General features: G+C 51.5%; 1 protein-coding gene and 1 pseudogene across 7 annotated transcripts; one reads left to right on the top strand and one right to left on the bottom strand.

Moving 5' to 3' along the window:
• The first annotated feature begins 13 nt into the window (after positions 1-13).
• On the top strand, positions 14-26,784 carry SEPTIN3 (septin 3). Of its 7 annotated transcripts, XM_077914298.1 has the most exons (13): positions 21-320; positions 828-1,103; positions 3,154-4,493; positions 10,987-11,178; positions 15,566-15,694; positions 16,282-16,363; positions 17,338-17,475; positions 18,751-18,868; positions 19,720-19,815; positions 21,388-21,487; positions 22,911-22,962; positions 23,244-23,337; positions 25,482-26,784. In XM_077914298.1, the coding sequence occupies exons 3-13, from the start codon at positions 3,173-3,175 to the stop codon at positions 25,545-25,547; spliced, it is 2,388 nt and encodes a 795-aa protein (XP_077770424.1). In that variant the 5' UTR covers positions 21-320; positions 828-1,103; positions 3,154-3,172; the 3' UTR covers positions 25,548-26,784. The 7 variants fall into 7 exon arrangements, 6 of the variants coding, with proteins under 6 accessions (XP_077770425.1, XP_077770424.1, XP_077770423.1 ...); XM_077914299.1 differs by lacking the exon at positions 828-1,103 and having other exon boundaries at positions 20-320; positions 21,391-21,487; XM_077914297.1 differs by lacking the exon at positions 828-1,103.
• LOC144323616 (small ribosomal subunit protein uS8 pseudogene) lies at positions 13,769-14,215 on the bottom strand (annotated as a pseudogene).
• Positions 26,785-27,430: the final 646 nt, after the last annotated feature.

The following is a 27,430-nucleotide window of genomic DNA, read 5'->3' as shown; positions in this document are numbered from 1 at the left end:
TCATAGAATGTTCTATTGGCCAGCGTGGCTCCGGAAGCTCACTCACTAAGGACAGAAATCCCCGGGGAAAATCGGCGGGACAGCACAGCACTGTGGGCTGCAGTGAGCTCATCAGCGAAACGGAGGCGACAAGGCAAAGATTACCAGAGATGCCTGGAGGATGCTTAGCCTAGTTCCTGGCGTGGGGGGGTGGGGGTGCTGCTCGCAGGTGCCCTGTGCTGTCCCTGCTGTACGACCAACCGTAAGAACCTGTTTACGTACTCATCCTCCTGAGCAGGCCGCCAGCTCCTTCCCAGCCCCGCCACAGTGTCTGGCATATAGTAAGTGTTCAGTAAATGGCATCTATGATTAGAATGATCACTATTACTACGATTGCGATGACAAAGGCAGAAGAGGGCACTCAGCCCACAGGGTGGGTCTCCTAAGCCCAGGGCTGGCTCATCCTCAGGGTACAGCTGGAGTAAGCAGGAGGGGCTCATGGAATAGGTGTGGAAGCAGACAGCCCCTGCTTTAGTTTCCAGAAACTCCAGCTTGCCCCGGAAAAGAACTCAGCTGGGTGGGCAAGGTGGCTTGAGAGTCACCGAACTACACAGGGTGTGGGGGTAATGCAGAGGGAAGTCAGAAGTGAGGATGCTGCCGGGACCACCAGAGCGTGGCTGCATTTGGAGTCTCCTTAATCTTTACTGGAGAGACTCTCAGGGGTCAGAGTCTGTAGGAGACAGAGTAGATTTGGGGAGGGCACGCAGCAGGGCACTGCCCCTCCCCCAGGTGGCCTTGAGTCCAGGGCAGCCCAGCCTGGCCATTAGGAGCCTTCTCTGGCCCTTCAGGATTCCAGACGCTCAGAGCAGCCATTCACTGACGCCCACTGCTGTGAAGCCAGCCCCTCCCTGCCCCAGAGCCCAGCCCAGCTGGGGATGTAGCTGCTGGGACAGGTCGGGAGAGGGCTGGGCCCTCGGCCTGGGAACTACGGCCTGGAGGCTGAGTGGAGGCCTGTGAGGGGATCAGAGGGAAGAGGCCCCTGAGCTGGTCACAGTGGCCATCTGGGCACAGAGGAGGGCTTCTCAGGCTGAGGAGCACTGGATTTATCTTGTCCTTTGATCAAGGTAGGTGGGTATTTATGCGTGTGTGTGTGTGTGTGTGTGGAGGAGGGAGAGGGTGGGATAGGACCAAGGGCTACGTGATGGGAGTACAGGCTCAGTGAAGGGCTGGGGACCTGGTGACATGGGAAAAAATGGTAAATCATATCGAGTCCAGAGTGTGTACCAGCTGGCCATGTGGGGGCCTCAGAGCCCACCTCGGAGAGTGGCTTGTTGACACAGACCGCCAGCCAGAGTCCTTGGCCCCCACCTTTCCCCACCTCCAGGTGCTCTCTTTTACCCCTGTGCTGACAGCCTTCTCTCGCTCCATACCCAGCTGCAGAGTTTCAGCAGTGTCCCTGCCTCTCTCCTTGTCTCCACTTCTGACCTCCTCTGACCCCTCTGTCACACTGCATGGCAGTGGCTATCCCCACACATATCTGACCGGGTCATCTTCCAGGACCAAGCATCGCTGTGGCCTGGCCTGGGCCTTGCTGCACCTGTGGCCTTAGGCCGCGCTGTCTCCCCCTTTCCCATACAGCATAGGAATCCCACGGTCCATTTTCAGGAAGATGCCACACCCTAACCTTCAGGCAGCCTCTGGTCCAGTCTTCCTCCTCGGAGGCCAAACCCTGAGCTAAGGCTTCCTCCAACACCCACCTCCGGCTTCATCCTGCCTGCTTCACTGCCTGGCATTGCTGGGGATGGCAGGTTCCCCAGGGGCGGGGACTGTGGCTTGTTCACTTTACAAGCTTCCTCCTGCACGCACCTATTATTTCACTAGGGCCCCTCTTTGGCTCTAGCTAATTCTGGCTTCAGCAGCAAGCCAGCCTGAGGCTCTTTCCTGATTCTGGGCAGAAGCCACAGAGGCAGACCCTGTTCCCAAGCCAAACTGGTCATCCCTCAACCTCCCTCCTGGATGCCTGAACTCCTATTTTGGGTACTTTGGGTGGAAACCCAGAGCCTGCTGGCCCCTCCTGGAAAAGACAGAGGCAGACAGGCTTCCGATAACAGCTGCCCTCCTGCAGGGTCTCAGAACAGACCCTCTCAGACCTGACAGTCCCTTTTTTTTTTTTTTTAAGTAGGCTTCATCCTTAATGTGGGGCTCAAACTCACAATCCTGAAATCAAGAGTTGCATGCTCTACAGACTGAGCCAGCCAGGCGCCCCTGACTTCTAGGGATTTGTATTTTTGATAACTAGTAAAAAACTCAAGCCACTGAAGGTCCCATAATTTTCTATCTGATACATTACAAGTTTTCTTTTATATATATATACACATATATACATATTTTTAAATTTTTATTTATTTATTTATGAGAGACACACAGAGAGAGGCAGAGACGTAGGGAGAGGGAGAAGCAGGCTCCCTTCGAGGAGCCTGATGTGAGACTTGATCCTGGGACTCCGGGATCAAACCATGAGCCAAAAGCAGATGCTTAACCACTGAAATATCTAGGTGTCCCGCAAATATATTTCTTGTAATATATTTTCTCATTGTTAAAAAAATTGTATTTAGAAATTAAGCTTTATGTATATATATGTAGCAATGTTTTCCATTTCAATTATAAAGTGAACAATTTTTAAAACTATCTCATACCTTAGTGCCTGTGTAATATTAAAATGATAAATCATGCTTTCAACAATTACTCCCTAACGTTTCATAGGATTTAAACATTTTGCATTTTATTTATTTATTTTTTTATTTTATTTTTTTTAATTTTTTTTTTAATTTTTATTTATTTATGATAGTTACAGAGAGAGAGAGGGGCAGAGACACAGGCAGAGGGAGAAGCAGGCTCCATGCACCGGGAGCCCGATGTGGGATTCGATCCTGGGTCTCCAGGATCGCGCCCTGGGCCAAAGGCAGGCGCCAAACCGCTGCGCCACCCAGGGATCCCCATTTTGCATTTTAAAATAATGTCTTATTTTATAAGACCCTGGCAAACACTGACAACTAAAAATGAATTTGCTACTTAGCAAAGAAGTTTTCATGCTCTTTATTAACTAGGAATCAAAGAAATGTAAGCTGAGCGCCTCACCCCTGCTTGGCCCCTTCTCTCTGTTCATTGCCTCAGGGGAAGACGGAAGACCTGGATGGATCACAACTTTGAGATGCAGCAGCATGGAGCCCCCAGCCCTGGCACCTCCCTTTCCCACAGCCACCTGCTGGGGCGCCCTGCCCGCCCCTCAAAGCTCTCCGGAGGCATGTCTCCCCTCATCCCTGTCCTCAGGAAAACCATCTCTCTGGATACCTTTACTCAAAGCCATATCCCACAGGCTTCCAGCCGACCAGGCCTGGGAGCCAGGGCCCGGAGTGTGCCTCCGCAGGAGACGGTGCCCCGGAAGCTCAGCTCCATCTCCTTAACACTCCGTCAGAACAGCCAGGCATGGCCCCTGGGTCCTCTGCCTTCTCATTGGGAAGAACCGCCCACCGTGGGCAGGGAGGCTGCCACCCATGGGGGAGGGAGGCTGCCCACCCCAGGCTCACGACTAGGCTCTACGACCTTAGTGTCAGGGGGCAGAGTCCACTCTGAGGGCCCAGGGAACCCAGGTCTGGCCAAACCCAGCAGGATGCCCATAGTGGAGAAGCCACTGGTGAGTTCCTACCTGTCCCTACCATTTCAATCCCGGTTAGCCCAGAAATCACCAGGCCCCGCAGGGCCAGGCTCAGTAGGTCAGAAGCATCCTGTCCCAGTGACTGCCCATGTGACTACCAGAGCTTCTCCAGGAAGAGGCAAGCCCCGGGCTAGGGGTATCCCAAGACCCCGGCTGCATCTCCAAAGGGGCACCTCTACCATGGGTCCCGCAATGGCCATGGATTTGGCTACTCTGGACACAACCAGGTTAGGCACAGCCAGACGTTTAACCACAGTGGTCACCAACAGACCTGACTTGACTATCAATCCGGCTACCCCAAGCACATCCAGACTGGATACAAGCACAGAATTCCCTGCTCTGGATCCCAAGCCCGGCATGGCCGTGGACCTTGCTGCAGCAGGTCCAGCCAAGCTGGGCATGGTCATGGACTTGGTAGACCCAGACAAGCTGGTTAAAGTCATAGCTACGGCAGGTGCAGCCAAGTCAGATACAACCACAGGGGGTATGGCCATGGATTTGGTGGTACCAGCCCCAGCCAAGCTGGACACAGCCAGGACAGACACAGCCATGGCTTTGGCTAGAGCAAATACAGCCAGGCTGGACATAACGGCAGACTCTTTTGCTTCGGACACAAGCAAGCTGGGCACAGTGATGGGGGAGACCATGCTGGACAGAGTCATTAACCTGACTGTATCAGCCACCTACCCGCTGATGCCAAGCAGAAGCACAAACCCAGCCCTGGACCATGCTACTGCAGATGCTGCCACAGACCGGTCCATAAAGCCTGTCATGCTGAACCTAGCCAGAGAAAGCAAAGGTAAATGTGAAGAGCTTGGCTGGGGATGTACTGGGCTGCTGTGGGGGATGGGGGGTTGGCGTGTATTGGCCTGGAGATAAATAGGTTAGGAAAAGGAGATAGGACTGTAAGGTCAGAGTTGAATGTGCCAGGTGGGGAGGTGGGGAATGAGACCCAGGGGCAGAACACAGGGGATCCACCCTGAGCTGGGTCCCAACCTGCCAGCCAGAGGTGAGGTTGAGGGAAGTCACCAGAAGGAAGGTTTACAGGGGTGACTTGTGGAGGAGCAATTATGCTGAGTCCTTCCTTTAGCATCCTCCCTGGGTGGTTCTTTGATCCCTGAAGAGCTGGGGTAATCAGGTGATCTACAGGTGAGTCTAGGTTTAAAGAGCAAACCACCTGCATGAAACAGACGGGCCCATCAATAAGTGGTGATTTGTCCAACAGCCATCACTACAGTGCCCTCTAGATAGGTGTAGTGACCTCACCTGAGACCTTCTAAATGATGCACATTCAGCCTTCCAGGAAAGTATCTATTGCTTGAAAGGTGCCTAACTTGCTCTTCCTTAGTTCCCTACCCCCAGCCCTTTAGTCCTGAAAAGTGAGTTGGAGAGTTGTATGTATGGAAGACTGACACAGAAGACTGACCTACAAATAGGTCAATATAAGGGTTAGAAGTTCCTTTGGTCTCTAAGGGGATGTGGCATGCCTAAAGTCACATAGCTGGTTGGTGGCAGCAAGCTAATGCAAATCCAGACCTTGGAATTTGGCTTTGGGCAGTCTCCTTCCCAACGTTGCAAAGGCTCAGATTCTGGAGCCGGCAGATGCTTGGAAAGCATACCGTCTGTCCAATCAATGCTCTCACCTGGTCTTTGGGTGGCCAGGCCCTTCTCATGGTACCCTGAACACTCAGTCTGGGGGAGCTCACTCAGACTCTGGTCTTTACTCCTCCTTCTGGAAACTCAGCTCTCCCTCCATCCTCAGCCCTGCCTGCTCTCCTGAAATGCAGATGAGGACAGTCAGTGGCCTGCTGGACCCCTCTACTCTTTCCTTCCTGAAAGGGCTCTGCCCTCTTTGATGGTGCTCTCTCGGCTTGTAGGCATGGCCACAAGAAACCTGGGTTTCTTCCTTTTCCCCATCTTTTGCTCTCTTTCATCCCGACCTATTTTCAACTTTGTTGATCTACCTTCTCAGTACTTGGCTGTCTGTTTCCTCCTCTCCCACCCTCTGCCCCTGCATGCCACAGTCCCTGCCCCCTCTCCGGAGGGGGGGGGGGCTCTCTGTCCTCCATGCAGCTGCTGCAGGGACTCACATACTTGATGGTGACACTTTCTGCTAATGGCCATTAGTGACTCACCACCGACATCCCTCAAAGTCCAGCTCCTTGGCCTGGCTTTCAAGGCTTTGATTTTCTCCAGCCTCTAGCTCTGTATTTCTATCTGCATTTTTCTCAGCTGTGGCTGAGTACCCTATGCACACCCCAGCCTCCTGCATTAGGACAGTCCAGCTGTCCCCCCCATCAGGCCTACAGTGGTCATCCTCATTCCCCTGCCCCCTGGGCCTGGCAAAGCCCATTAATGTTGACTGAATGCACGAACGTTTTGTCTGATGGGTAAATCGAGGCTGGGGCAAATTCCTGACCAGCTCAAGGTCATAGAGCTCATCATCCAGAAGCGGGGCCCAGAACCGGGGCCCCTGACTCCGGGCTCCGCGTACGCCCGCGCCTGGGCAGAAGCGCGCCGGGCCCGCGCAACATCCCCGCCACCGCGTGACTCGCGCGCGCACCGCCGCTCGCTGCTGCCACGGGTCCCCGGCGCCCCGGCCCCGACCCAGCCTGGAGGGTAAGAGGCCGGGAGCGGGATGGAGACTGGGGTGCGGGCACCTCCCCCGGCCCGGCATTCCCGAGCTGCAGGCACAGCGCCCCCGCGCGCCTCCCGGGCCGCCTGCAGCCGGGACCCGGTTCCCGCTCCCGCGTGCGGGCGGGCGGAGAGCGGGTGCGGGCGCGGGCGCCGTGGGAGGGGGAGGGGCTCTCGGCGGGGCCGGCAGGCGCGCGGGTCACGTGGTGCCGGTGGCAGCGGCGGCGGCGGCGGCATCTGTGCGCACGGGCAGGGGCAGCGGCGCCGAGCGAGCCGAGGCGAGGTCCCGGGCGGGCGCGGCGGCGCGGGGCGCAGGGGCGGCGCGGCCGGGCCGCGGGCCGGGCGGGTGGGCGGAGAGCGCGGAGGGGCGAGGCCCGGCTGCAGGGGCCGCTCTGCCCAGGGGGAGCCCGCGCCCCGCTCAGCCGTGCAGCCCCGCGCCCTGAGCATCTCCCCGGAGGAACGGAGACAAAGGAGGATTCATGTCCAAAGGTAGGGCGGCTGGTCGGGCCACGGGCGCCCGCTGGGAGGAGGCTGCGGCCCCGAAAAGCCCGGCTGGAGGTGGTAGCAGAGGGAGGGTTGCCGCGCCGAGAAGCCCACGCGCGGTGACACGCACGGACACACGCACACACCCCAAGGTGTACATGCCCCGAGAAATGCACGCACGGGATCGCGGGGAGTTCCGGAGGCCCACGGACGTACAAGCAGGGACCCAGATGCGCACAGAAAGCCCCACGCCAGAGCACACCAAGACACGCACACACATGCACACCACGCACAGGTATCAGGGCCACCTACAGCCAGATGAGAGACCTGTGCGCTGACACATAGGCCCCTTCCCCCACACACAGGCGCTCCCAGAGACAGGCACCAGCTGGTGGTCTCCAAGGGAACTCACTGGCCTCCAGAGAACTGGGATGGGGGAAGGGGTGTCCCAGGGCCTTTGCATCTGTGAACGGGAAAGGACCAAGGTATCTTCTGTGATTCTGTTTTCTGAGAGGGGGCGGGGGGGGGGGGTTGCTGGAGCTGCGGTGGTCTGGAATTGCCTCTGCCGGTGGGGGGTGGGGTCTTGAAGGCTGCTAGGGCTGAAAGCAGGGGAAGATCTCCAGCTCTGGAAGGGAGGAAGACACCCCTCTCGCCCCCACCCCCCACTGGACCAAGGAGGCAGGTGCTTTTCTGGAAATATCCCCTCCCCCTGATGCCACCTTCCCAAAAGGGGTGGGGTCCCTGGGCCAGACAAAGACAAAGCCATTTATTTGCCTGTAAAAGAAAGCATCAGGGTCCTTGCTTGGCATGGGGAGGAGGGTGCTGTTTCTGTGGGGGACTCAGCCAGAGCTGAGTCAGGTGGACAGTGCTTCTCCCTGGAGCATTGATGGGGCAGGTGGCCCCTGGCAGGGGGTGCTGCTGACAGATTCCCCCTCCTTTCCAGAAACCCTGGGAGAGCTAGGAGCTTGGGAGGACCCCAAGGACCATCTAGGAAGGATGGCACTTGAACTATATTCTGCTGTGACCTTCATCTTTAGCTCTTTCCACCCTTGGGGGACCCCCTCTCATTCCCTGTTGCAGGGGCAGGAGAAGGTGTCTCTTAACAGAGTCTACTCTCTTGACTGTGGCCTACACAGGAGCCATTTGCTGGCTGGGGGTCAGCTGCTCTGAAAAGGGAGCAGCCTGTGAAGGAGAAAAAGGTGGTGGTTCTAAAGTGACATCTGCCTCCCTGCGAGGCATCCATCCATTCATCCATCCATCCATTCATTGCTGAGTGCCTGTGTTCTGCTAGAGATCAATGAGACGTGGCCCCTTCCCTGAAGAAGGGTGGGCATATGGTCAGTGCCAGGTGGTTTTATGTCCATTCTTTTGGATAACCTTCACGGCAACCCAGCAAGGTAGGTACTGTGCCCATTTTCTTTAGGAGAAAACTGAGGCTTACAAGGGTCTTCCAGCTGGGAGTTAATCCTGGGCCAGCTGCCCATCTAGGGGTGGCATGGTAGGACGAGGGACGCTGTCTGGGCAGGGGATGGAGCTACAGAATTCCACTCCAGAGTAGCGTTGTCCTGTGCCCTGGGTACTGTGAACTTGCCAGGGATCTTCACACAGTGGACCCTTGGGGGCAAGGACTTTGTTTGGGTCCAGAAGTATCTTTGGTGTTAAGTCTAGGGTTGGCTGGAGTAGGCTCCCATTTGGCAGCATATGAAATATCCTGGAAGGAATGGAGTGAAGGAATGAACATGATGAGTACAAGGTACTCGGGGGGCCCAGGAAGCACAGAAGAGGGGCACTCATATCAAGTAGGGAAACGGAGGTTTTTCTAGAGGTAGTCCTTGAGTTGAATGGTGAAGAAGGAGTAGGTGTCCAGGGGTGGGGTGGGCAAGAGTTGTCCAGCCGAAGTTGTGACATAGTGACCCTCTGCACATTTGCAGTACTTGTGGCTGATGAGTGGTGGTTGTTAGCATGTGGCTGGCATGTAATTGGCATATGGCTGGGAGCAGTAACTTGCCAGCAGGTGCTCCATGCAGTGTGGGCATGGGTGCTAGTAGGTTCTTGCCGGTCCTAAAAGTTACCCAGGGAATCTGGTAGGCAGCCCCCTTCTCGCAACCAGGGTCTGTTTTTTGGGAATGTTCTTTTCGGAGGCTGCCATTGACAGGCTAGAGCTGAGCAGGCCATAGTGAGGGCACACACTTTACAAGGATACCAACAAAATCTCCCGAAAATAAGATTCACTTTCCAAGTCTGTAAGATAGGATAAGACACCCCCCCACCATGGATCTATCTCACAACACAGATTAGTGAGAACAGGTGAGCTTGGCTGCAGAGGCATGAGGGAAGTGGCCTGGGCCAGCCCCAGCTGTGGCAGCAGCTGGGCAAGGAAAATGGGGCACGGCCCCCAGTGCAGGTGTGCTGAGTGGGGCCTGGGAGCCACGTGCAGAGAGTGGAGGAGCAGGTCAGGCTGTGAGTGTCAGCTGCTCCAGGGCTGAGCCAATCTTGCTGCCGCCTGGAGCCGCCTGGCTGGCAACAGCTTCCTGGGAAGCAGGAGGGAGCCACGCCAGGCCCTGGGGAGGTCCCGAGGCTTTGTCAGATTTGGCTGTGCCTGGGAGTGACAAGGAAAGAACAGTTTCCCATTGGGAGAGTCTTGCCAGGACTGGTGGCAGGACCAGGTGGTGGGGGGGACAAGAACAGACTCCTGGCTGAGTCTGGGGGTGGGGGAGGGAGGCACTCCTGTCCCCTCCCCCTCTTGCCCATCTGCTGCTCCATCAGTTCTCCCTGTGAGCCTGAGACTCTGCAGGAACCACAGAATTCCAGAATGGCAGCGCTGGAAGGGGTGCTCAAGAGAGCATGGGGTCCAATAACTATGCTGTGTGATTAGCCTTGCTTTCACACGGCCCACTTTATTTCCCCTCCTGATGAGCTGGTGAGCTTGAAATGGGCACAGGGCAAGAGGGCCTGGAAGTGTGAGGGGTATGCTGGGTGTTTCTAGGCGTTCATAGCTCATGTAATGCTTACCACAGCCTTGATCGTGATCCTCTCCAGTTTATGAAGAAGCAGGCTTGTAGGAGGGAGATGATTTGCCCAACCCCACACATCTGGCAAGTAGCAGGGCCATGCCCCTTCTACTTCACATACACTCATTTTATGGATGGGAAAAAAAGAGTTGCTCTTCTACATTGAAACCTGCTCTGGGGGACCTTGGCCCCATGAGGAATTTCTCTTGTATGTGAACATACCTGTGATCTGCTAGACCCAGACGGATGTTGGCCTTTCCCTACTAGAAAGGGCTCTGTCCTCAGCCTCCCCTTTCTTTTGCCACCCACCATCCCAAGAACACACTATGTCATCTTTGACAAGTGGCTGCCCCAACCTGGCTGCGTCTCATCCCCTTCCCACTGGTCAAAAGGAGAGACTTATTCCTCCTACAGATTTAGAACTATGGCTAGGATGGTGTCTAGGGATCCTCAGGGCATAGACACTCCTACTTTGCAGTGGTGCTCATGGAACAGAGGGGACACTGAGGCTTGGGGCAGGAGTTGAGGCTCCCGCCGTGTGAGGGGATAGCTCTAAAAGACAAAGAAATTGAGGTCAGTGACAGTCAATAGATGTTAGGTCCAGTATCCTAAAGGTCTTAGCCCTGTATTTGAGGAGGCAGGACTCAGGTTAGATTAACCCCTGATAACTCTTAGACCAGTGGTTCTCCACTAGCATTATACTGCCTCCAGGGGACATTTGGCATGGTCTAGAGGTATTTTCGGTTGTCACAACTGGCCTCTAGTAGAGGTCAGGAGTGCTACTGAACATCCTATAGTGCACAGGACACCCCCTCCCCCAGTAATTATCCAGACCCAAATGTCAACAGGGCCAATGTGGAGAAGTCCCTGGATTAGACACACAGACATGCTTTGGAGCAGCAAGTGCACCAGAAAGTGCTCCAGCAGCTGGAGAAGCTGGGCCCTGATCCTGATCTGGCATCTGACTTGCTCTGTGTCTTGCGGAAGCCCTCCCACCTCCAGGCCTCAATCTTTCCATCGGTAAAATGAGGGACCCATACTGGATGACACCTGAGGTCCCTTCCAGTCCCAACTCTCTGTGATTCTGTGTCAAGAGCATAACATGGTGGCTTCCATGTGACTCCAGTTTTCCCTCCAGCCCACCTCCCCACCTTGGCTTTGCAGGGCTCCCAGAGGCCAGGACGGACGCAGCCATGTCAGAGCTGGTGCCTGAGCCCAGGCCTAAGCCGGCAGTGCCCATGAAACCCGTCAGCATCAACTCAAACCTGCTGGGCTACATTGGCATCGACACCATCATTGAGCAGATGCGCAAGAAGACCATGAAGACTGGTTTCGACTTCAACATCATGGTGGTCGGTATGGAAGGCCATGGGGTCCCTGGAGGCCATGGTGGCAGGCAGCCCTGAGGATCCTGTTTCTTTTCCTAGGATGGGTCTCAGCCCTGATTTCCCTAGGATGAGCTCTTTCCAAAAGGAAAGATTTTGCTATGTGGTTCACAAAAGCCTGACTCTTTTCCCTTTAAGAAGAGCTGCTCCAGGGGTGGGAGCTTTGGGTGGATGGTCAGTCTGGCCCCATCCCCAGTGGGTGGACACACACAGCCTCTTAGCTGTGCTCAGCCAGGTTCCAGGTGTGTCAGCCTGGCCCCATCCCCAGTGAGTGGACACATGCAGTCTCTTAGCTGTGCTCAGCCAGGTTCCAGGTGTGTGGCGTAGAGAAATCATCAGTGTTCTTCCCCATCAGTATCAGATGGAGGCTGGTCTTACATCTGATCTTCTGTATGCTTTAAAGCTTAAAGAGAATTTGCAGGACATGGATCTGTCACTAAGTAGTGTCACCAGGTCAAAGGAAAGGAAGGGACCTTTGCCTGATATTACTGAGATATTCACTCAGTTGCTGAAACGGAGACCTGGGTGTCATCTTTCTTTCTTCCTTATCCCTTGATCCAATCAACCATCAAGACCTGTCCGTTTTCCCTTGTAAATCTCTCTTAAATCTATCCCCTTCTTTCCATCTCTACTGTGACCACTCTCAGCTGAGCTAGGTCCCCCACCTGGATTGCCATAGCCACCTGACTCAGTGCTGCTCAAAGAGAAGGAGCTGGCTGGCATTTAAATCATCTAGAAAGTCTTGCTATAAAAACATCAGCTGAACTAAACAGTGTATTTAGTGTTATGGTCAATGTACTCCCTGGTGCAAATTTCTTAGGAACGGGTAGCAAACGGTTCATGGACCATGGATGGCCCTGGGCCACACTTTGAGTGGCATTGATCCTCCTGGTCCTCCATCTTCTTTCTGCTTCAAACCATTGTTTACCAGCCACTGAATAATTTTTCCAACCTGCAGAACTCATCAGGTCATCCATCCCACTTACGATCCTTCAATAGGTTTAAGGGCTTAACCCCGAGCCTGGCCTGGTGCTATCTCTCCACTCACCTCTCACCACTAACCACGTAGCATTACCCCTCGGTGGTAAGGAACAGTTCTTCTGGACTCTGTGTGCTCTTTCCTGCCTCTTGAGCCTTCCTAGAAGTCCTCCTTGATTCCAGAGAGAGCTGGATTATGTTCCCTTCAGTTTGCTGCTGTGATACCCTGTGGTTGGCAACATATTGTATGTAACTCTACCTGCTTGTGTTTGTTCTTCCTCACACTAAATGGCTTCTTGAGAGTAAATAGGATGTCTTATTTACCTCTCCACCTCCAATTCTAGCACAGCGCTTGGCACTCAAGAGTGCTTAGTGAGCAAAGGACCTTAGAAAATATCCAGATAAGGAATGGCAAGTATAAGGCACCTGGGCTACTTCTCTCCCCAGCAGGGCCATGGGGACAGATGTTGCTGATCGGTCATGGCTCACACTCAGAACTGAGCCCACTGGTGGCCTTTTTAACCTATTGGTCTAGGTGACTACTACTGATAGATCAGTTGGCATGAGAAATGCACCTTACTGGCTCTCCCTGGTCTCATCCAGTTCCCTCCCTTGCTGCCATGTTGTCAGTAAAGAAACTAGAGTAGCAAACATGGCTTGTCCAAGGTGTTCAGGGAAACAGCACAGTTGGGTTTGGAACCTTAGACTTTTGTACCACATTCTGCCTTCAGCTGGGTCCTTTTCCTAATATACCACAGGAACATTCTAGACTGGCACTTCTGACTTTACTGTGCATGTGATTCATCTGCAAGTCCTGTGAAAGTGCAGATTCTGACTCATAGGGCTGAGGCGGGGCCTGGGAGCTTGCATTTCCTACAAGGGTCTGGGTGATGCTGGTGCCATTGAGGAATCGTAGGGCCTGCTTGTGTGATCTTGTGGCTGTAAAAATTTGAGAGGCACTGTTTGGACTGGTGATTTCTTTTCTTTTCTTTTCTTTTCTTTTCTTTTCTTTCTTTCTTTCTTTCTTTCTTTTCAATATTTAAAAAATATATTTATTTATTTATTTATTTATTTATTTATTTATTTATTTATTTGAGAGAGTGAGCCAGAGAGAGAGCATGAGTGGAAGGGAAGGGCAGGGGCAGAAGTAGACTCTCCACTAAGCAGGGAACCCAATGCAGGGCTCGATCCCAGGAATGGTGAGCTTAGCTGAAGGTTGATGTCTAAACAAACAACTGAGCCACCCAGGCACCCCTGGACTGGTGGTTTTCTTTCTTTCTTTTTTTTCCATTGAGGCATTTTATTAAAAATTTTTAAAAATTTTTTTTATTTATGATAGTCACAGAGAGAGAGAAAGAGAGGCAGAGACATAGGCAGAGGGAGAAGCAGGCTCCATGCACCGGGAGCCCGACGTGGGATTCGATCCCGGGTCTCCAGGATCGCGCCCTGGGCCAAAGGCAGGCGCTAAACTGCTGCGCCACCCAGGGATCCCTTTTTTTTAGAAAATTAATTAAAATTTATTTATTTATGATAGTCACAGAGAGAGACGCAGAGACATAGGCAGAGGGAGAAGCAGTCATTGAGGCATTTTATTTGCATGTATGAATTACATCCCTAGAAAAAGAATCCCAGGATTTTCCCTCCTGTGTGTTTTTGCCTTGCTTCTTTGTGGTCCATAAGGCCCGCTGAGGTGGTCAGTACAGTGAAACCAAACTGGCGTGATGGGAGCAGGTTATTTTGCCATTTTTCTAGATCTTTCAGTTGTACATCAAATCTGGGGCTGATTGCTCTATACTTGTTTAACCTGCCTATGAGGTTCACAATAATTTTCCCAGCTCTGTGATCATTGATGATTTCAAATTCACCAATGTAACCATGCTTCATCATCACAGTGAGAAATCGGACGATGACTTTGGAGCATGGCCTAATAAGAACCTGGCGTTTGCCTCTCTTTTCAGCATTGTTAATGCTCTTGAGAGCATCTGCCAGGACGTTCATGCTCACCATTGTGGCGGCTCAGAGAGATGGTGGAAAGAGGATGGGAGGGGCGAGTGCATGGAGTTAGGGACTGGTGGCTTTCAAACACCTTTTAGTTGTAGAACTCCTCCTTGGAATGAAATCTGTAGATTCTGTAGACCTGTGTAAAGCAGGTCAAAATGGGGCACCTGGCTGGCTCAGTTGGTAGACCATGCAACTCTTGATCTCCAGGTCCTGAGTTCAAGCCCCATGTTGGGCATGGAGCCTACTTAAATAAATTAAAAAAATAAAATAAAATAAAATAAAATAATAAAATAAAATAAAATAAAATAAAATAAAATACAAAATAAGGCAACCCTGGTGGCTCAGTGGTTTAGCGTCACCTTCAGCCCAGGGTGTGATCCTGGAGATCCCGGATTGAGTCCCACGTTGGGCTCCCTGCATGGAGCCTGCTTCTCCCTCTGCTTGTGCCTCTGCCTCTCTCTCTCTCTGTGCCTTTCATGATTAAATAAATAAAATCTTAAAAAAATAAATAAAAATACAGTGTGGTACAAAAAAAAAGGCAAGTGCAAAGGGAGCCCTCGTGAGGGAAGTGGAGGTGAGGGACTGGCCCCTGCCTACTTGGCTGTCTCCTCCTCTCTCAGTGGATTTATCTGCATAAGGTACTAACTGCTACATTAGAATAAAGAGTGGATACTGAGCCAGGGGGTTCCTTGGGTTCAAGTCCCTGGTCTTGAATTTATGTGACCTTGTGTATATTTTCTGTTCAGTAGTGGTTAATCTCTCTAGGACCACTTCAGCTGGAGATCAAGAGAGCTCTGCTCTGGGATTCCCAGGGCTGTGGGATTCAAAGGCAAATTTGGCTCCCAGATGTGAAAGGAGGTATGCAGTATCGGAGGGCAAAGTAATTCTGTCATTAGATTTAGCATTATTAAAGACTCAAAGCAGGGTGCCTGGGTGGCTCAGTGGTTGAGAGTCTGCCTTTGGCTCAGGTTGTGATCCTGGAGTCCTGAGATCGAGTTCCACATCAGGCTCCCCACAGGGGGCCTGCTCCTCCCTCTGCCTGTGTCTGCCTCTCTCTGTCTCTTGTGAATACATAGATATATTAAAAAAATAAAGATTCAAAGCTTAAGTCCAGCAGAAACAAAAGAAAAAATTGCTACACTAGACAAATGCAGAGAACATGGAACCCAGCTGACGTTTCCCCAAGCCCCTCCCTGGACCAGGGAACCATGACCACCTGCCTGCTTTCCCACTCAGTCCTCAGCACCCATGAGTGGTGAGGTGGGGGTGTGGCCTGGATCCAGGTTCTAGAATTCTGTAAGCATGTGGGAGAGATGGCAGGCCCAGGAGGTGGACACGGGTCTTCCCCACCGTGTCATCCTCCTCCTGTCTTGCGGCAGGTCAGAGTGGACTGGGCAAGTCAACGCTGGTCAACACACTCTTCAAATCCCAGGTGAGCCGCAAGGCCTCCAGCTGGAACCGGGAGGAGAAGATTCCCAAGACTGTTGAGATCAAGGCTATTGGGCACGGTGAGGACCGGGCAGGGACCCCTGTGGCCACTGCTCAGAAGGCTCTCTGCCGGAAAGGGAGAGGTGGGGGCACCTGGGTGGCTCAGTGGTCCTGGGATCAAGTCTCATATCAGGCTCCCCACAGGGAGCCTGCTTCTCCCTCTGCCTGTGTTCCTGCCTCTCTCTCCGTGTCTCTCATGAGTAAATAAGTAAAAATCTTTAAAAAGAGAGAGAAGGAGAGATGGGCTCCTGGGGAATGAGACAAATGAAAAGTGATCTCAAGATCAAGGAGAATGGGGGCCTAAACTGTGTAGAGCAACGCCTTGGTCTAGAAGAGAGAGGGAGGGGGTTAGAAACAGGGCTTGAGCTGGGTGATAGAGCAAGGGCAGGACTCAGGCAGAAAGAAGCAGGGAAGGCACACCAGGTGTGGGGAACAGCATGAACAGAGATGCTGAGGTGGGAAGGCCCCAAACTCCACGTTTCCAATAACTGGTCCTGAGGAAGGAAGGAGCCTGGGGCTCCCTGGCTGGTAGGCAGCAGGGTAGCCGGCCTCACCTGGACGAGTGACCTCCCCGTGTCTTTTCTGTTCACCCCCTCATCCCCCACAGTGATAGAGGAAGGTGGAGTCAAAATGAAGCTGACCGTCATCGATACCCCGGGCTTCGGAGACCAGATCAACAATGAAAACTGGTATATGTCTGCCTGTGAGATTTCGGCCGTGAAGACGCTGAACACGGTGCAGATTCATTCATGTTGAGAACCATCTGTGCCCTTCATGCTGAGGGTTTAAGTGGAAAGGCTCGAACTAAAAGATGAGAGATGGAGGCCTTGTAGGGAGGCCAGGGAAGAGGGCTGGTACAGAGAGAATTTTGGCTGTGGGAGTGCCTGGAGGTGGCAGCAGCGCAGGGTGGACAGAACGAGGGGAGCTGTGGCATGAATCCCGGCTGACCTGAAGGCTGTGGCCGAGCGTGGCCTGTGGGCAGTGTCATAAGCCTGGATGAAGAGAGAATGGAGGGGAATGCCACGAGGAGAGAGCCTCTGGGAATTCACAGAGCAAAGAGCCAGTCAGCATCCCTCCAAGGATGTAGATGGAAAGTTCCAGGCAGAGGTTTGCTCCCAGATAGGGATGCAACACAGGATGTTCCTGTGTGAGGGAGCTGGGGTCTGCCGCACAGAGGCAGGGCTGCCAAACAACACAACTTAGAACAATCTTAGAAAAGTGATTGGTTGTCCTCCCCTCTGGTTATGTGCACACTCCTTGAAGGAGAAAGGTGATGATGGCATCGACAACAGTCATGATAATGAGTTGTTGCCACGTTGAATGCTTTCTCTATGCCATTACTATGTTAAGAACTGTACATCTGTTCTTTGTAACCCTTACGGGAATCCCTCTAGGCACCCCTTGGTACTGCCATTTTAAAGTCCTCAGAGAGGAGCAAAGACTTCCTCAGAGCATCCTAGCTAATAAGGAATGGAGGTGGGGAAAGAATGTGCTGCTTTCTGGAATGGGGCAGGGTTCCACAGGTTCATCTGGCCCAGAGGACTAGGTCCCCATGGGAGTTCTGGCCTTGCTAACAAGGAAAGCCACCTATGGGGGCCTGAGGGAGAATGGTCAACAGGCCTTTCTCTCTAGGACATCCATCTGCTTGCTTCCCACCCCGCAGCTGGGAGCCCATTGAGAAGTACATCAATGAACAGTATGAGAAGTTCCTGAAGGAGGAGGTCAACATTGCCAGGAAGAAACGCATCCCTGACACTCGTGTCCACTGCTGCCTCTACTTCATCTCCCCCACGGGACACTCGTATGTACCAGTCCCACCCCCCATGGCTGCACCTCCCTCTGGTTTGTGTCCTCTGTGTCCATTCTGTGGTGGATAACCAATCCCTGGATTCAGCTGGGGCCCCAGATGGGCCCCGATGTGGTCAGGGCCCTGTGATCCCCCAGACCTTCTCCAAAAAAGTCTGACTCTCTTACCAGGAGAGTAAAGCTGAACAGCACCAGCCCCCATGCTGCTTGCTGGTGTTCTAGCACAACTGTGCCAGCAGAGAGGAGTCGATATGTGAGCACAGAGGGTTCCTCGTCTATTCAGGAGATAGCTGCTTTGCACTGCTGGGGTGGGGGTTGGGCAGCGCAGCATGTCTGGAGATGAAGCCTGGCAATAAGCAGGGTGTGCTGGGAAGTCCAGTTGTGAGTGGCAACGGGGCTGCATGATAGGGAGTGCCAGCATGGGATAGGAGATCCAGGTGGGCAAGCAGGCAACCTTCCATAACTTACTGCTAAGCCTAACTGTTGGACCAGAGTTCAGTCCTTGAAAGGATGGCCCCTGATTTTGGAGGAACCAGATACTCAGCAAGTATTCAAGGGTGGGGTCCAGGAACTCAATAAAAATATTAGCTGTATTCCTCCCTAGAATGTGGACCCAAGGTCAGAGCAAGTCAGCAGATAGCCTGACTTAACAAATCACTCGGACTGTGAACTAGAGCCAGATTGGGGTCCCAGAGCCTTGGGGGAGCTGGCCAAGTCCCCTAGCTAGGCCCCTCCAGGACTAAGTGTGGGTTTGGAGAAGGCCCATCAAAAAGCGCTGTCCTGGGGCATCTGGCTAGCTCAGTCCATGGACCATGTGACTCTTGACCAGGGGGTCGTGAGTTCAAGCCCCACATTGGACATGGAGATGACTTTTAAAAAAAAGTGCTGTGCCATCGGGAGAATAAGATACATGAGTAACCATGACAGAGGACATAAAGGGGCATAAAGGCAGAGACAACAGTCCACAGTTTTTCCCAGGAGAAAAAGATCACCATGTTAGGAACGCTATCCTGAAGGAGCAGTTAGATCAGGGCTGCAGGAGAGACAGGATCTGGAGGGAAGGGGAGATGGTGGTTCTGAATCGGGGCAGAGAATCAGAGCCTGTTCTGAAGGCGGAGAGTGTCGGAGAGGAGAGGGAGCAGCCTCTTGGCCTCAGCCAGCCTCCTCTGCCCTGTTCTCCTGTCCTAAGTGTGGCCCTGGAAGTGGTGGCAGTGGCTGAGTTGGGGGGAGGGCAAGGTGGCTCTGACACCCCACCTTCTCTGGGCCCCAGCTTGCGACCTCTCGATCTGGAGTTCATGAAGCACCTCAGCAAAGTTGTGAACATCATCCCTGTCATTGCTAAGGCTGACACCATGACCCTGGAGGAAAAGTCTGAATTCAAGCAAAGGGTGAGAAGGCCCCTCCTCCTTTTCCTGTCCCCTCCCTTCCCTTCCCCTCCGCTGGTTCAAGCCATGTCCTATCCTGGATTATTACATTCCTCCCTTTCCCACCCAGCTCCTACTTAACCACTAAAGAGGCTGCTGGTGGTGTCTGGACCAAAGGTGAAGAGAGGTTAGCAGCCTCAGGCTGCCTTCTTCTCACCCTCCAAACCTACTGGTGGAGACCACTGAATACATAAATCACCATGCACGTGAGAAAGGCGCTCCTTGATGTTAGCTTGCTTGCTGGGCTAGACTAATAAATCACTTGCCCACTAGTTTTTATTAGTGTTTGCTATAAGCTCCACCCTGTGCTGAATGCCTGGGGATAGAAGTGGGGGCATGTGAGTGAAGTATAAAGACATTTGCTGCCTTCCAGAAACTTACAATCAGGTAGACCACTGGGGAGTTTCTGGATGGCTTCCTGGAGGAGGTGAGACTTAGGTCGAGCTTTGAGAGAGGCCAGACTGATGGGCTTGGGGTTGGGAGCCTCACCTCTTTTCCTTGCACACAGGAATACTATACATAGCAGCATGAGCACTGAACTATATGGAATCCAAACTCAGCTGTGCTGCTGGTCTAAATTCTAATCTTCTGGACCCTGAGATGAGCAAGCTGCAGCGCCAAACAATTCCTCGTCTCAGGCAGTGCTGTAGTAGTGACCAGGACTTACATTTATTAGGATCATCCTGCTGGTCAGAGCCTCGGAGTTCAGAGATGATTGGGTTCTCAAAGGCTGCATTCCTCCCTCTGACTTCAGCACCACCCATCCATCCATTATCCTGACGCTTGTCTACCTTGCTTCTCTTCCTTGCCCCTAGGTTCGAAAGGAGCTTGAAGTAAATGGCATTGAGTTCTACCCCCAGAAGGAATTTGATGAGGATTTGGAGGACAAGACGGAGAATGACAAAATCCGGGTGGGTGCTGGGGCTCTGTTTATCTATCGCACAAAGGCCCCCCTTGGGAGCAGTGGGATATGGATCATGCATTCCTTCCGTCTTGCCACCTGCTATTTCCCTTTTGAACTCTCTGCCCACCCCTTGCCTGACCCAGACCAGAAGTGACATGGGAGAGCATGAGGAGTAGGACCCTGGTCAGGACTGTGACCCTGCACCCAGAAAGCCAAGGCCATCCCCAGACCACTCAAAAGCCTCTTCTTCCCCCACAGGGCCTGGAAAAACCAGGGTATGGTTGATGGAAGGGGGTGGGCAGGAAGAGCATCGGGCTGGGGTCCAAGGTGTCTATGCTCTAGTCAGAGCTCTGCTTCAGTTTCCCCTCTATAAAGTGCAGAGATCAGGCTAGGTGAGTGGCTTATAGGCTTTCTCTGCCCCCCGCCCCCCGGTGCCCTGAGGAACCCTTTAAAAAAATTAAACGTCAGACAGAACTCTTATATATAAAACATGAAAACAGAGCTGCTCTGGCTCAGTGACACTGTCTTCTCAGCTGTCCCTGGGGTGTCTCTGGGGAATCTTAAGGCTTCGTGTGATTCCCAACTTCTACAATTCTAGGGTTTTACATCAGGATCCTGAGTTCCAGCCTGGACCCACTAGTGACCACTGCAACCTGGGACAAATCATTTACTTCTTTTGGTCTTGGGGTCTCCTCCTCTGTGGATAATCTATCAGAAGCCCCTTATTTGATGTATTTGAGACAGGTAGTTGGTCAGTTAATTGAAAAAAAATCCATTGCACTGATGATGTTTAAAAAAATGAGGCATACAAACCTTCAATGTTTTTAAGGAAATATTTCACTAAATTATTAAGTTAAAACACATACATCACATTCATTAAGCATTCTTTTCATATAGAGACAAGGCCTCCTCTTTGAGGATAAGTCTGGTCTTAAGGCAAGAACAACTCAGTTTTCTCAAGTCTTTCTGAAACACTCAACTTGATTTTCAGAGAAACAATTGTGTATGGTCATACATCCTCAGCTTAAATAATAATTTATTCAATAATGAGTACATGTCAGGCAGATAGATTTGGAAACAAACAGCTGGCTCTTGGTGAACATACAACCCATCTGGGGGAGCAGAGGTGCCTCTGTACATCAAAAGGTGTCCTCCGAGCTCTGAGAGGTCAGTGGATGTGGGTCTCTGCCTGTAGGTTTAATGGGAGGAACGTAAAGCATCTGTTATTTGGCTGTCACCTGGGTGAGTATCACTGAAGAGCACTCTTTCTATCCCAGCTAGCTCACAGAGTTGTTCCAAATCAAACCAAATGTGTAGAAAGTACGAAGTGTTTCCCTGTTGAAGGAATGCTGACTTACTGAGGTTAAGCAGCCAGGCAGGGGTGCGATCAGGGCTGGACCCAGGATGTCAGACTCCTTTTTAAGAGACAAGAGCCTTGGCCTTGACATCAGTGGGATCACTGAATGAGCATCAGAAGTGTGCAGTTCAAGGCTAGAGGCCCAGGACCGTTTGTTCATCATCCTGTCCTTGGGGATCCAGATGGTAGGGGGCTGATGGGCACCTGTGTGTGGTTTGTCAGCAGGAGAGCATGCCTTTCGCCGTGGTGGGAAGCGACAAGGAGTACCAAGTGAATGGCAAGCGGGTCCTTGGCAGAAAAACTCCCTGGGGAATCATCGAAGGTAATTCAGTGCATCTTCTTGAAGAACTGGCTGCTGCTGGTCGATTATGCTTACTTACTAAGCATCTATAATTCAGGGCACTGTCCTGGCACGTCAGATACAGAACAAATGCCAGGCAGATCCTGCTGTCAGGACCTTACAGTCTGAGAAGATGAGTCTCAGAGGCAGGAAGCAGTGAAAGGCCCCTGACTGGCAGGCACTGACTCCTATGTCAAAGGAGGGGAGAAAACATGGGAAAAACTAGAGAAAAGTTTCTTATGCAAAAGGGGATGTAATCTGACAAACCGCTGGAGGGTGGTTCAGATGTGGCCGTATTTTTCCATTCTGTTATGGAGAGGTGTGACCTTGAGAAGGTCAATGATGATGCTGAAAAGGTTTCAGAGATTTGCTTCAGTGATCTCTTTCAAAATGATAACCCTCCGCAGGGAATCAGGGTCGGCGTGGCTGTCCTCAGAACATTAGCCCCTAACAGCCTTGGGTCTCAGACGGGTGAAAGGTCTTGCCCAAGATCCCATGACTTGTTAGTGGTTGAAACGGGGATTTCAGAACCAGATTTCAGTCCCACAGCTGAATTGATTTCAATTCCCAAACCAAGTCCATCCTGTTGTATGACATTGTTTCTCATTTGCCTATGACCCTGTGTTGAGATTTTTTTTAATGGCATTTTCTCATCTGCCTTGAATTGGAATCATTTATGAGTATATCTGTCCTGTCCATTAGATTGTGGGACTACAGTGTTCATGTCTTAATCCCCTTCTGCTCCCACAACGCTTGGCAAGTGATTTGCAGATAGTAGGTACTCAATCTGTATTGAATTTAATCACGTAGGGCATGATCTTTTTGAGATGGCTCGATTGTCACATTTTTGTGTGTTACTATCTCCCAATCAGATTATAAACTCCTCGGGATCCCTGGGTGGCGCAGCGGTTTGGCGCCTGCCTTTGGCCCAGGGCGCGATCCTGGAGACCCGGGATCGAATCCCACGTCGGGCTCCCTGCATGGGGCCTGCTTCTCCCTCTGCCTGTGTCTCTGCCTCTCTGTCTCTCTCTCTCTGTGTGACTATCATGAATAAATAAATAGAATCTTTAAAAAAAAAAAAAAGATTATAAACTCCTCAAGAATAGGAATTGTGTCTTAGGCTTTGGGACAGTTTTTAGACTCCCTGTGTATTATTAGTTTTCTTTCCTATAAAATGGGAAATACAGTCGTCCCTATTAGCTATTATTTCAGAGTCTAGAATAATATTGTGCCATGCACAGAAGTGCCAAGATGAGCAAACCTCTGGAAGGCTTACAATAAATAACCTGTGGCTCTCTCCTCATTGCCTCCATGATCTGAACAGAAGTGCACATTGGTGTTGGGTGTTGCTGGGTGTTGCTACATTAGTGAAATGACCAGCTGTTCTGTTTTGTTTTGTTCGCAGTGGAAAACCTCAACCACTGTGAGTTTGCCTTGCTTCGAGACTTTGTCATCAGGTGAGATGCACCCCTTCCTTCAGATGGCAGGTTTATTTATTTAGGGTCTGGAGGCCCTCTGTTCAGATCTACTTCCTCCACCTCCAGGTTTCTCTGACAGAGTTCTCCAGGTTCCATCATGAAGCAAAAGGGGGCTGATGAAGTATTCTTGGCTGTCTGGCATGGGTCCCAGTTGTTGAGTCCAGGGCATGGGAGTGCTGTTTTATGCTCAGATGTGAGTCAGCCTCTTCCTCCTTCTACTTCTAATCATATTGCTCTCTCTTCTCACCCTTTGCCCTCAGGACTCACCTCCAGGACCTCAAGGAAGTGACACACAACATCCACTATGAGACCTACAGGGCCAAGAGGCTCAATGACAATGGAGGCCTCCCTCCGGTGAGCGTGGACACAGAGGAAAGCCACGACAGTAACCCCTGATGATCCTTTCTCTGTATCATCACACATACCCACTTTTCCACACACACATCCCAATACCACCACCTTCTATCTCTCTACTCTGTCCCACAGGCCTGTCTGCTATTTATGGAGTTTGTCTACAGTGCGTGTGTGTATGCATGTGTGTGCGAGAGGGAGAGAGTTTGTATGTGTGTACGCACGCATGCATGCGTGTGTGTGTGTATGTATGTACCTGCGCAGGGGTGAGGTATTTTCACTGCCCTCCCTGGAAAGTCCCTTGTAAGTTTGGTTCCTCCATGGCTGTCCATTATGTGTCTCCTTTCCTTGTGTCCCAGAACAAAGCCATGTGCCTCACTCAAGAGGTCTAGGGGAGGTTTCATTGAAAAATGATGGGGAGCAGGTGAGCCACAGGTAACTCTTTCTTATCTCTGAACTGCCCACAAACGGGGACTGCAGAGACTCTGAGGGCAGCTTTGGAGCTTGGACCTGGTCGAGGGGTGGGATGGGGGGTGGCCTCCCAGAGTAAGACTAGGACTTCCCTGGGAGAGAGGAAAGGTCAAGGGAGAGCAGAGTAGGCCGGAGCTGGGCTCCTGCGGAAAGAATTAGTGCCCAGAAGTGGAGAAGAGAGCTCCACACTTCAGTGTGTGTGTTGTCACCACTGTCCAAAACCCACCACCTGTCACCGTCTGTCCTGGTTGCCGACTGCTGCTTTTCTGCAGACGCCTCGCCTCACTCACCTCTGCTCCTTCTCCCCCCTTCCCTCATTCCTGCATTCCTGCCCCCTCTCTGACTTCTTTCACTTGCTTTGAGTCTAATCCACTTTAGCTACATTTCTATACTTAGGATTTATGCCCAGGCTACTTTCAAACAGGACTTCAGGCCACCTTAAAATAAAATCACAGCCAAAACACATGACAGTACGAATTGGGATTACGAAAGAAATTAGACCCACAGATAGGGAGCGAGAAAGAAAGTTTCCATGGTGGACCAGTGTGGGCCCAGGCAAAGGAGGAAACAGAATGAGTTACTCAGTTCCCAGTATCTGGTTCCAGGAGCACACATGCTGCTCAAGTGAGACCACCTTTCTTTAGCCATTAAGTTCTAGAAGAATGAAGTCTAAAGAAGTATCAAGAGCAATACACAATCTTTGCCTTTCTCAGTGATTTGGCTTCAGAGGCACATTTTAGACAACACCTCACTTTTCTCTGTTGGGATTCTTTCTCCTGAACAATCTGGCTTCTCTACTGCTTGCTTCTCATATGTGCTTGACCCCCTCTGGACTTCTCTTTGCTTTCACTGTGCATGTGTCTGTCTGTCAGTCTTTCTCTGCTTTTCCCTGACTCTCCCTCCTGACTCTTGTAGACATTCTTAATGATACCCACAATCATACAGTCAGCCTCTTCTTGCCATTCCCTTCTGCCCTGTATTTATTAATGCACATATTTCCCCCGTTGGTTTTATAAACAAGTTATTCTTTCTCCTTTAGTCTGTAAGGTGGCTGAAATTTGGGGCTAGGGAAATAATTTAGCCTTAGGTAAGGGAAAACACCAACTGCTACAGTTTACAAAAACCTCCTACAACCTCCTGTTCCATCTCCTGGCCCAGCCTGCCATGTATTACTGGTCCACTACATATCCCAGCATTTATAGTCTCTTATCACTCAGGTGCTAGGAAAACACATAGACTTCAGACCAAGAGTTGGTGGACCAGAAGAAAGAGGTGGGTGACCCCAAAACCAGTGACCCAAAAACCTATGGTCTCAGTCTTTCTTGGAGGCTCTTTACCAATCCGATATACATTCTCCCTCACGCACAAAGTTCTTCCTCAGTAAGCACTTGTCAGGATAGAACAGCAGCAGGGTGAAAGCCCAGAGGTTGCTACATTTCAGCAGAAGAGGGATCCCTGGTGTATACAGTGGGCAGTCGTGTATGCAGACGTGGGACCAATCACCTAGGACTAGCAGGGAGGTCTGGCAGGGGTGGTGGGCAGTGGAAAGGTAGAGTAGAGAATGATGCTTGGCACCCTTAAACCTTGATGTCAGCCTCCCTGGAGAAGCTGTTTTATGTGTCTGCTGCCAGCTGCTGGTCTCCACACCCTCAACCGTTCTCAACCCCCTCCTGCAGGGAGAAGGCCTCCTGGGCACTGTCCTTCCACCTGTGCCAGCCACCCCCTGCCCCACTGCTGAATGAAGGCCATTTCAAGCGCTGCTTCTCCCTCCATCCCTCCCAGCTGTTATTGCTGCAGGGCCATGCCCTTTTTAGAGCTGTGCTATTCCAGCCCCCCTCAGCTCTCAGCAGGTTGGAGGGGCCAGCTGCCTCTTTAGGACAGTTGCTTCCTCCATTTTTCCAAACCACCCCCCTCCTCCCAGTGGAATGGAGTTCTCGCCAGCACTGCCCTCCTCCATCGTCTGTGTCAGCCGGCCCCGGCCCATCCGTAGGGTGAAAGAACTCATCAGGAGCTCCTTCTGCCCTTGCAAACCCATACCAGCTACTTGTAACCATCTCCAAGGGGAAAGGCATTGCTCCCTGTCCATTCATCTGCATGAGCTACTCTTGGCTTCCTTCAAGGGTCAAGAAAGCAACTTTTCTGCTTGTCAGATTTGTTGATGTCAGCTGTGTGAGCCCCAGTGTGGGACAAGGGTGTCTCCTACATTGCTTAAAGCTTATTTATAATGATGGGTCACTACAGATGTTGGGGAGCAAGGGAGCAAAGTCACTTAAAAAAAATCACCACTTGTGGCTGGCCCAGAGTGCAGTTTAACACCCTCTCCTCCCCATAATGCAGCCACTTAGAAAGAGTGGTTTTCCTGAAGAGACATTTCTGGAATTGACTTTCTTGTCCTCAATATTCAAAAAACAACTAAACACAGATAAAAACTCCAGATCCCCATGGGGTGTGAACTCTAGGAAGAAATTAAGCACCCTTCTGCCCACTTAGCAATAAGAGGGATCTCTTCCCACCTACCCTGACTAATCCTACCCCCACCTCCACCCTGTTAATGTGAGTAATGAATTAGCCTGGCCACAGTTGGTCACTGTAGGCTAGTGGAAAATATCCAGTGGAGGGCAAAGCCCCCCATCAGATGCATGAATGTTTGCGAATGTTGGCTGCCACTGCCCCACATACTGTGTCTTTATGGGATCCCCCCCGCCACCCACCCCGCCATCCACCTGGACACTACTTTTTCAAAGGCTGGTGACTTGTGGGCCATTCATCTACAACAAAGTCCTGATGGAGCAAGAGGCCCAAGCCTAGGGGATGCAAGAACGACCCATTTCTTAAATGTTACCAGTCCCAGCCAACCTTTGGGTAATATTATGGTTAATTTTCCCAATTGAAAACAAGCCAACAGACACTCAAATTGGTTGTGTAAATGTTGCTAGACTTTATGTGTTGTACAACTAAACATTGCTGTTTGAACAATAACTGCCTGGCCCGTGTCTCATTTGTGCTCCTCACTCCTTGGCCAAATTAGCCATTACATCATGGGTGGGGGGGTGAGACAGGGACCATCTTAGTAAGAAGTAGCCACAGAAATTATAGATGGAAAACATTTTGTGAGATATTTGTTTTCAGTTGGCTTGAGGTTGGACTTCAGTCATTATTCCATGGGGTTAGTATTCAGAATGAGTGATGGAGCTATCATGCTAGACATTGAGGGATGCTATGCTCTACATGGCCTGTCTCCTTCAATGAAAACAAGGTTTATTTTCATTTAATTTCCTAGCTTTTCCCTCCTTTCTCCAGAAGGCATAAAACCCAACTCTGTGGATGGAGTGGGCCTATTTTGCCTAGAGACTTGCCTATGGCATAGTGAATATTTTAAGAGTTAAGAATTTAAATTTAAAGCACTAGCTTGTCTCTTGTCTCTTTCAAACTTAAACTTCTGCTCTTTGAGGTTCCTAATCTCTTCTGTAGCCAGCAAATAACACCACTTTCTCTCTTTCTGAATTTGAATGTAATGACCATAAGCAGTTGTGTTTGGGACCTCAGTTTTCAGTAGGGTGAATGGAAGGTATTGAAGAATGGTGAGGGGATCCCTGGGTGGCTCAGCGGTTTGGCGCCTGCCTTT

Source organism: Canis aureus, chromosome 11, assembly GCF_053574225.1.
Source record: "Canis aureus isolate CA01 chromosome 11, VMU_Caureus_v.1.0, whole genome shotgun sequence".
Lineage (NCBI taxonomy): Eukaryota > Metazoa > Chordata > Mammalia > Carnivora > Canidae > Canis > Canis aureus.
The sequence above is the reverse complement of the archived record's forward strand: the minus strand, read 5'-3'. Positions and strand labels throughout refer to the sequence as shown.

Coding starts and splice junctions, on each gene's coding strand:
- SEPTIN3 (XM_077914297.1), top strand. CDS start 3,173: ATGGATCACAACTTTGAGATGCAGCAGCATGGAGCCCCCAGCCCTGGC. Junction 15,695..16,281: donor GATCAAGGCTATTGGGCACG/GTGAGGACCGGG, acceptor CATCCCCCACAG/TGATAGAGGAAGGTGGAGTC. Junction 19,816..21,387: donor CGGAGAATGACAAAATCCGG/GTGGGTGCTGGG, acceptor GTGGTTTGTCAG/CAGGAGAGCATGCCTTTCGC.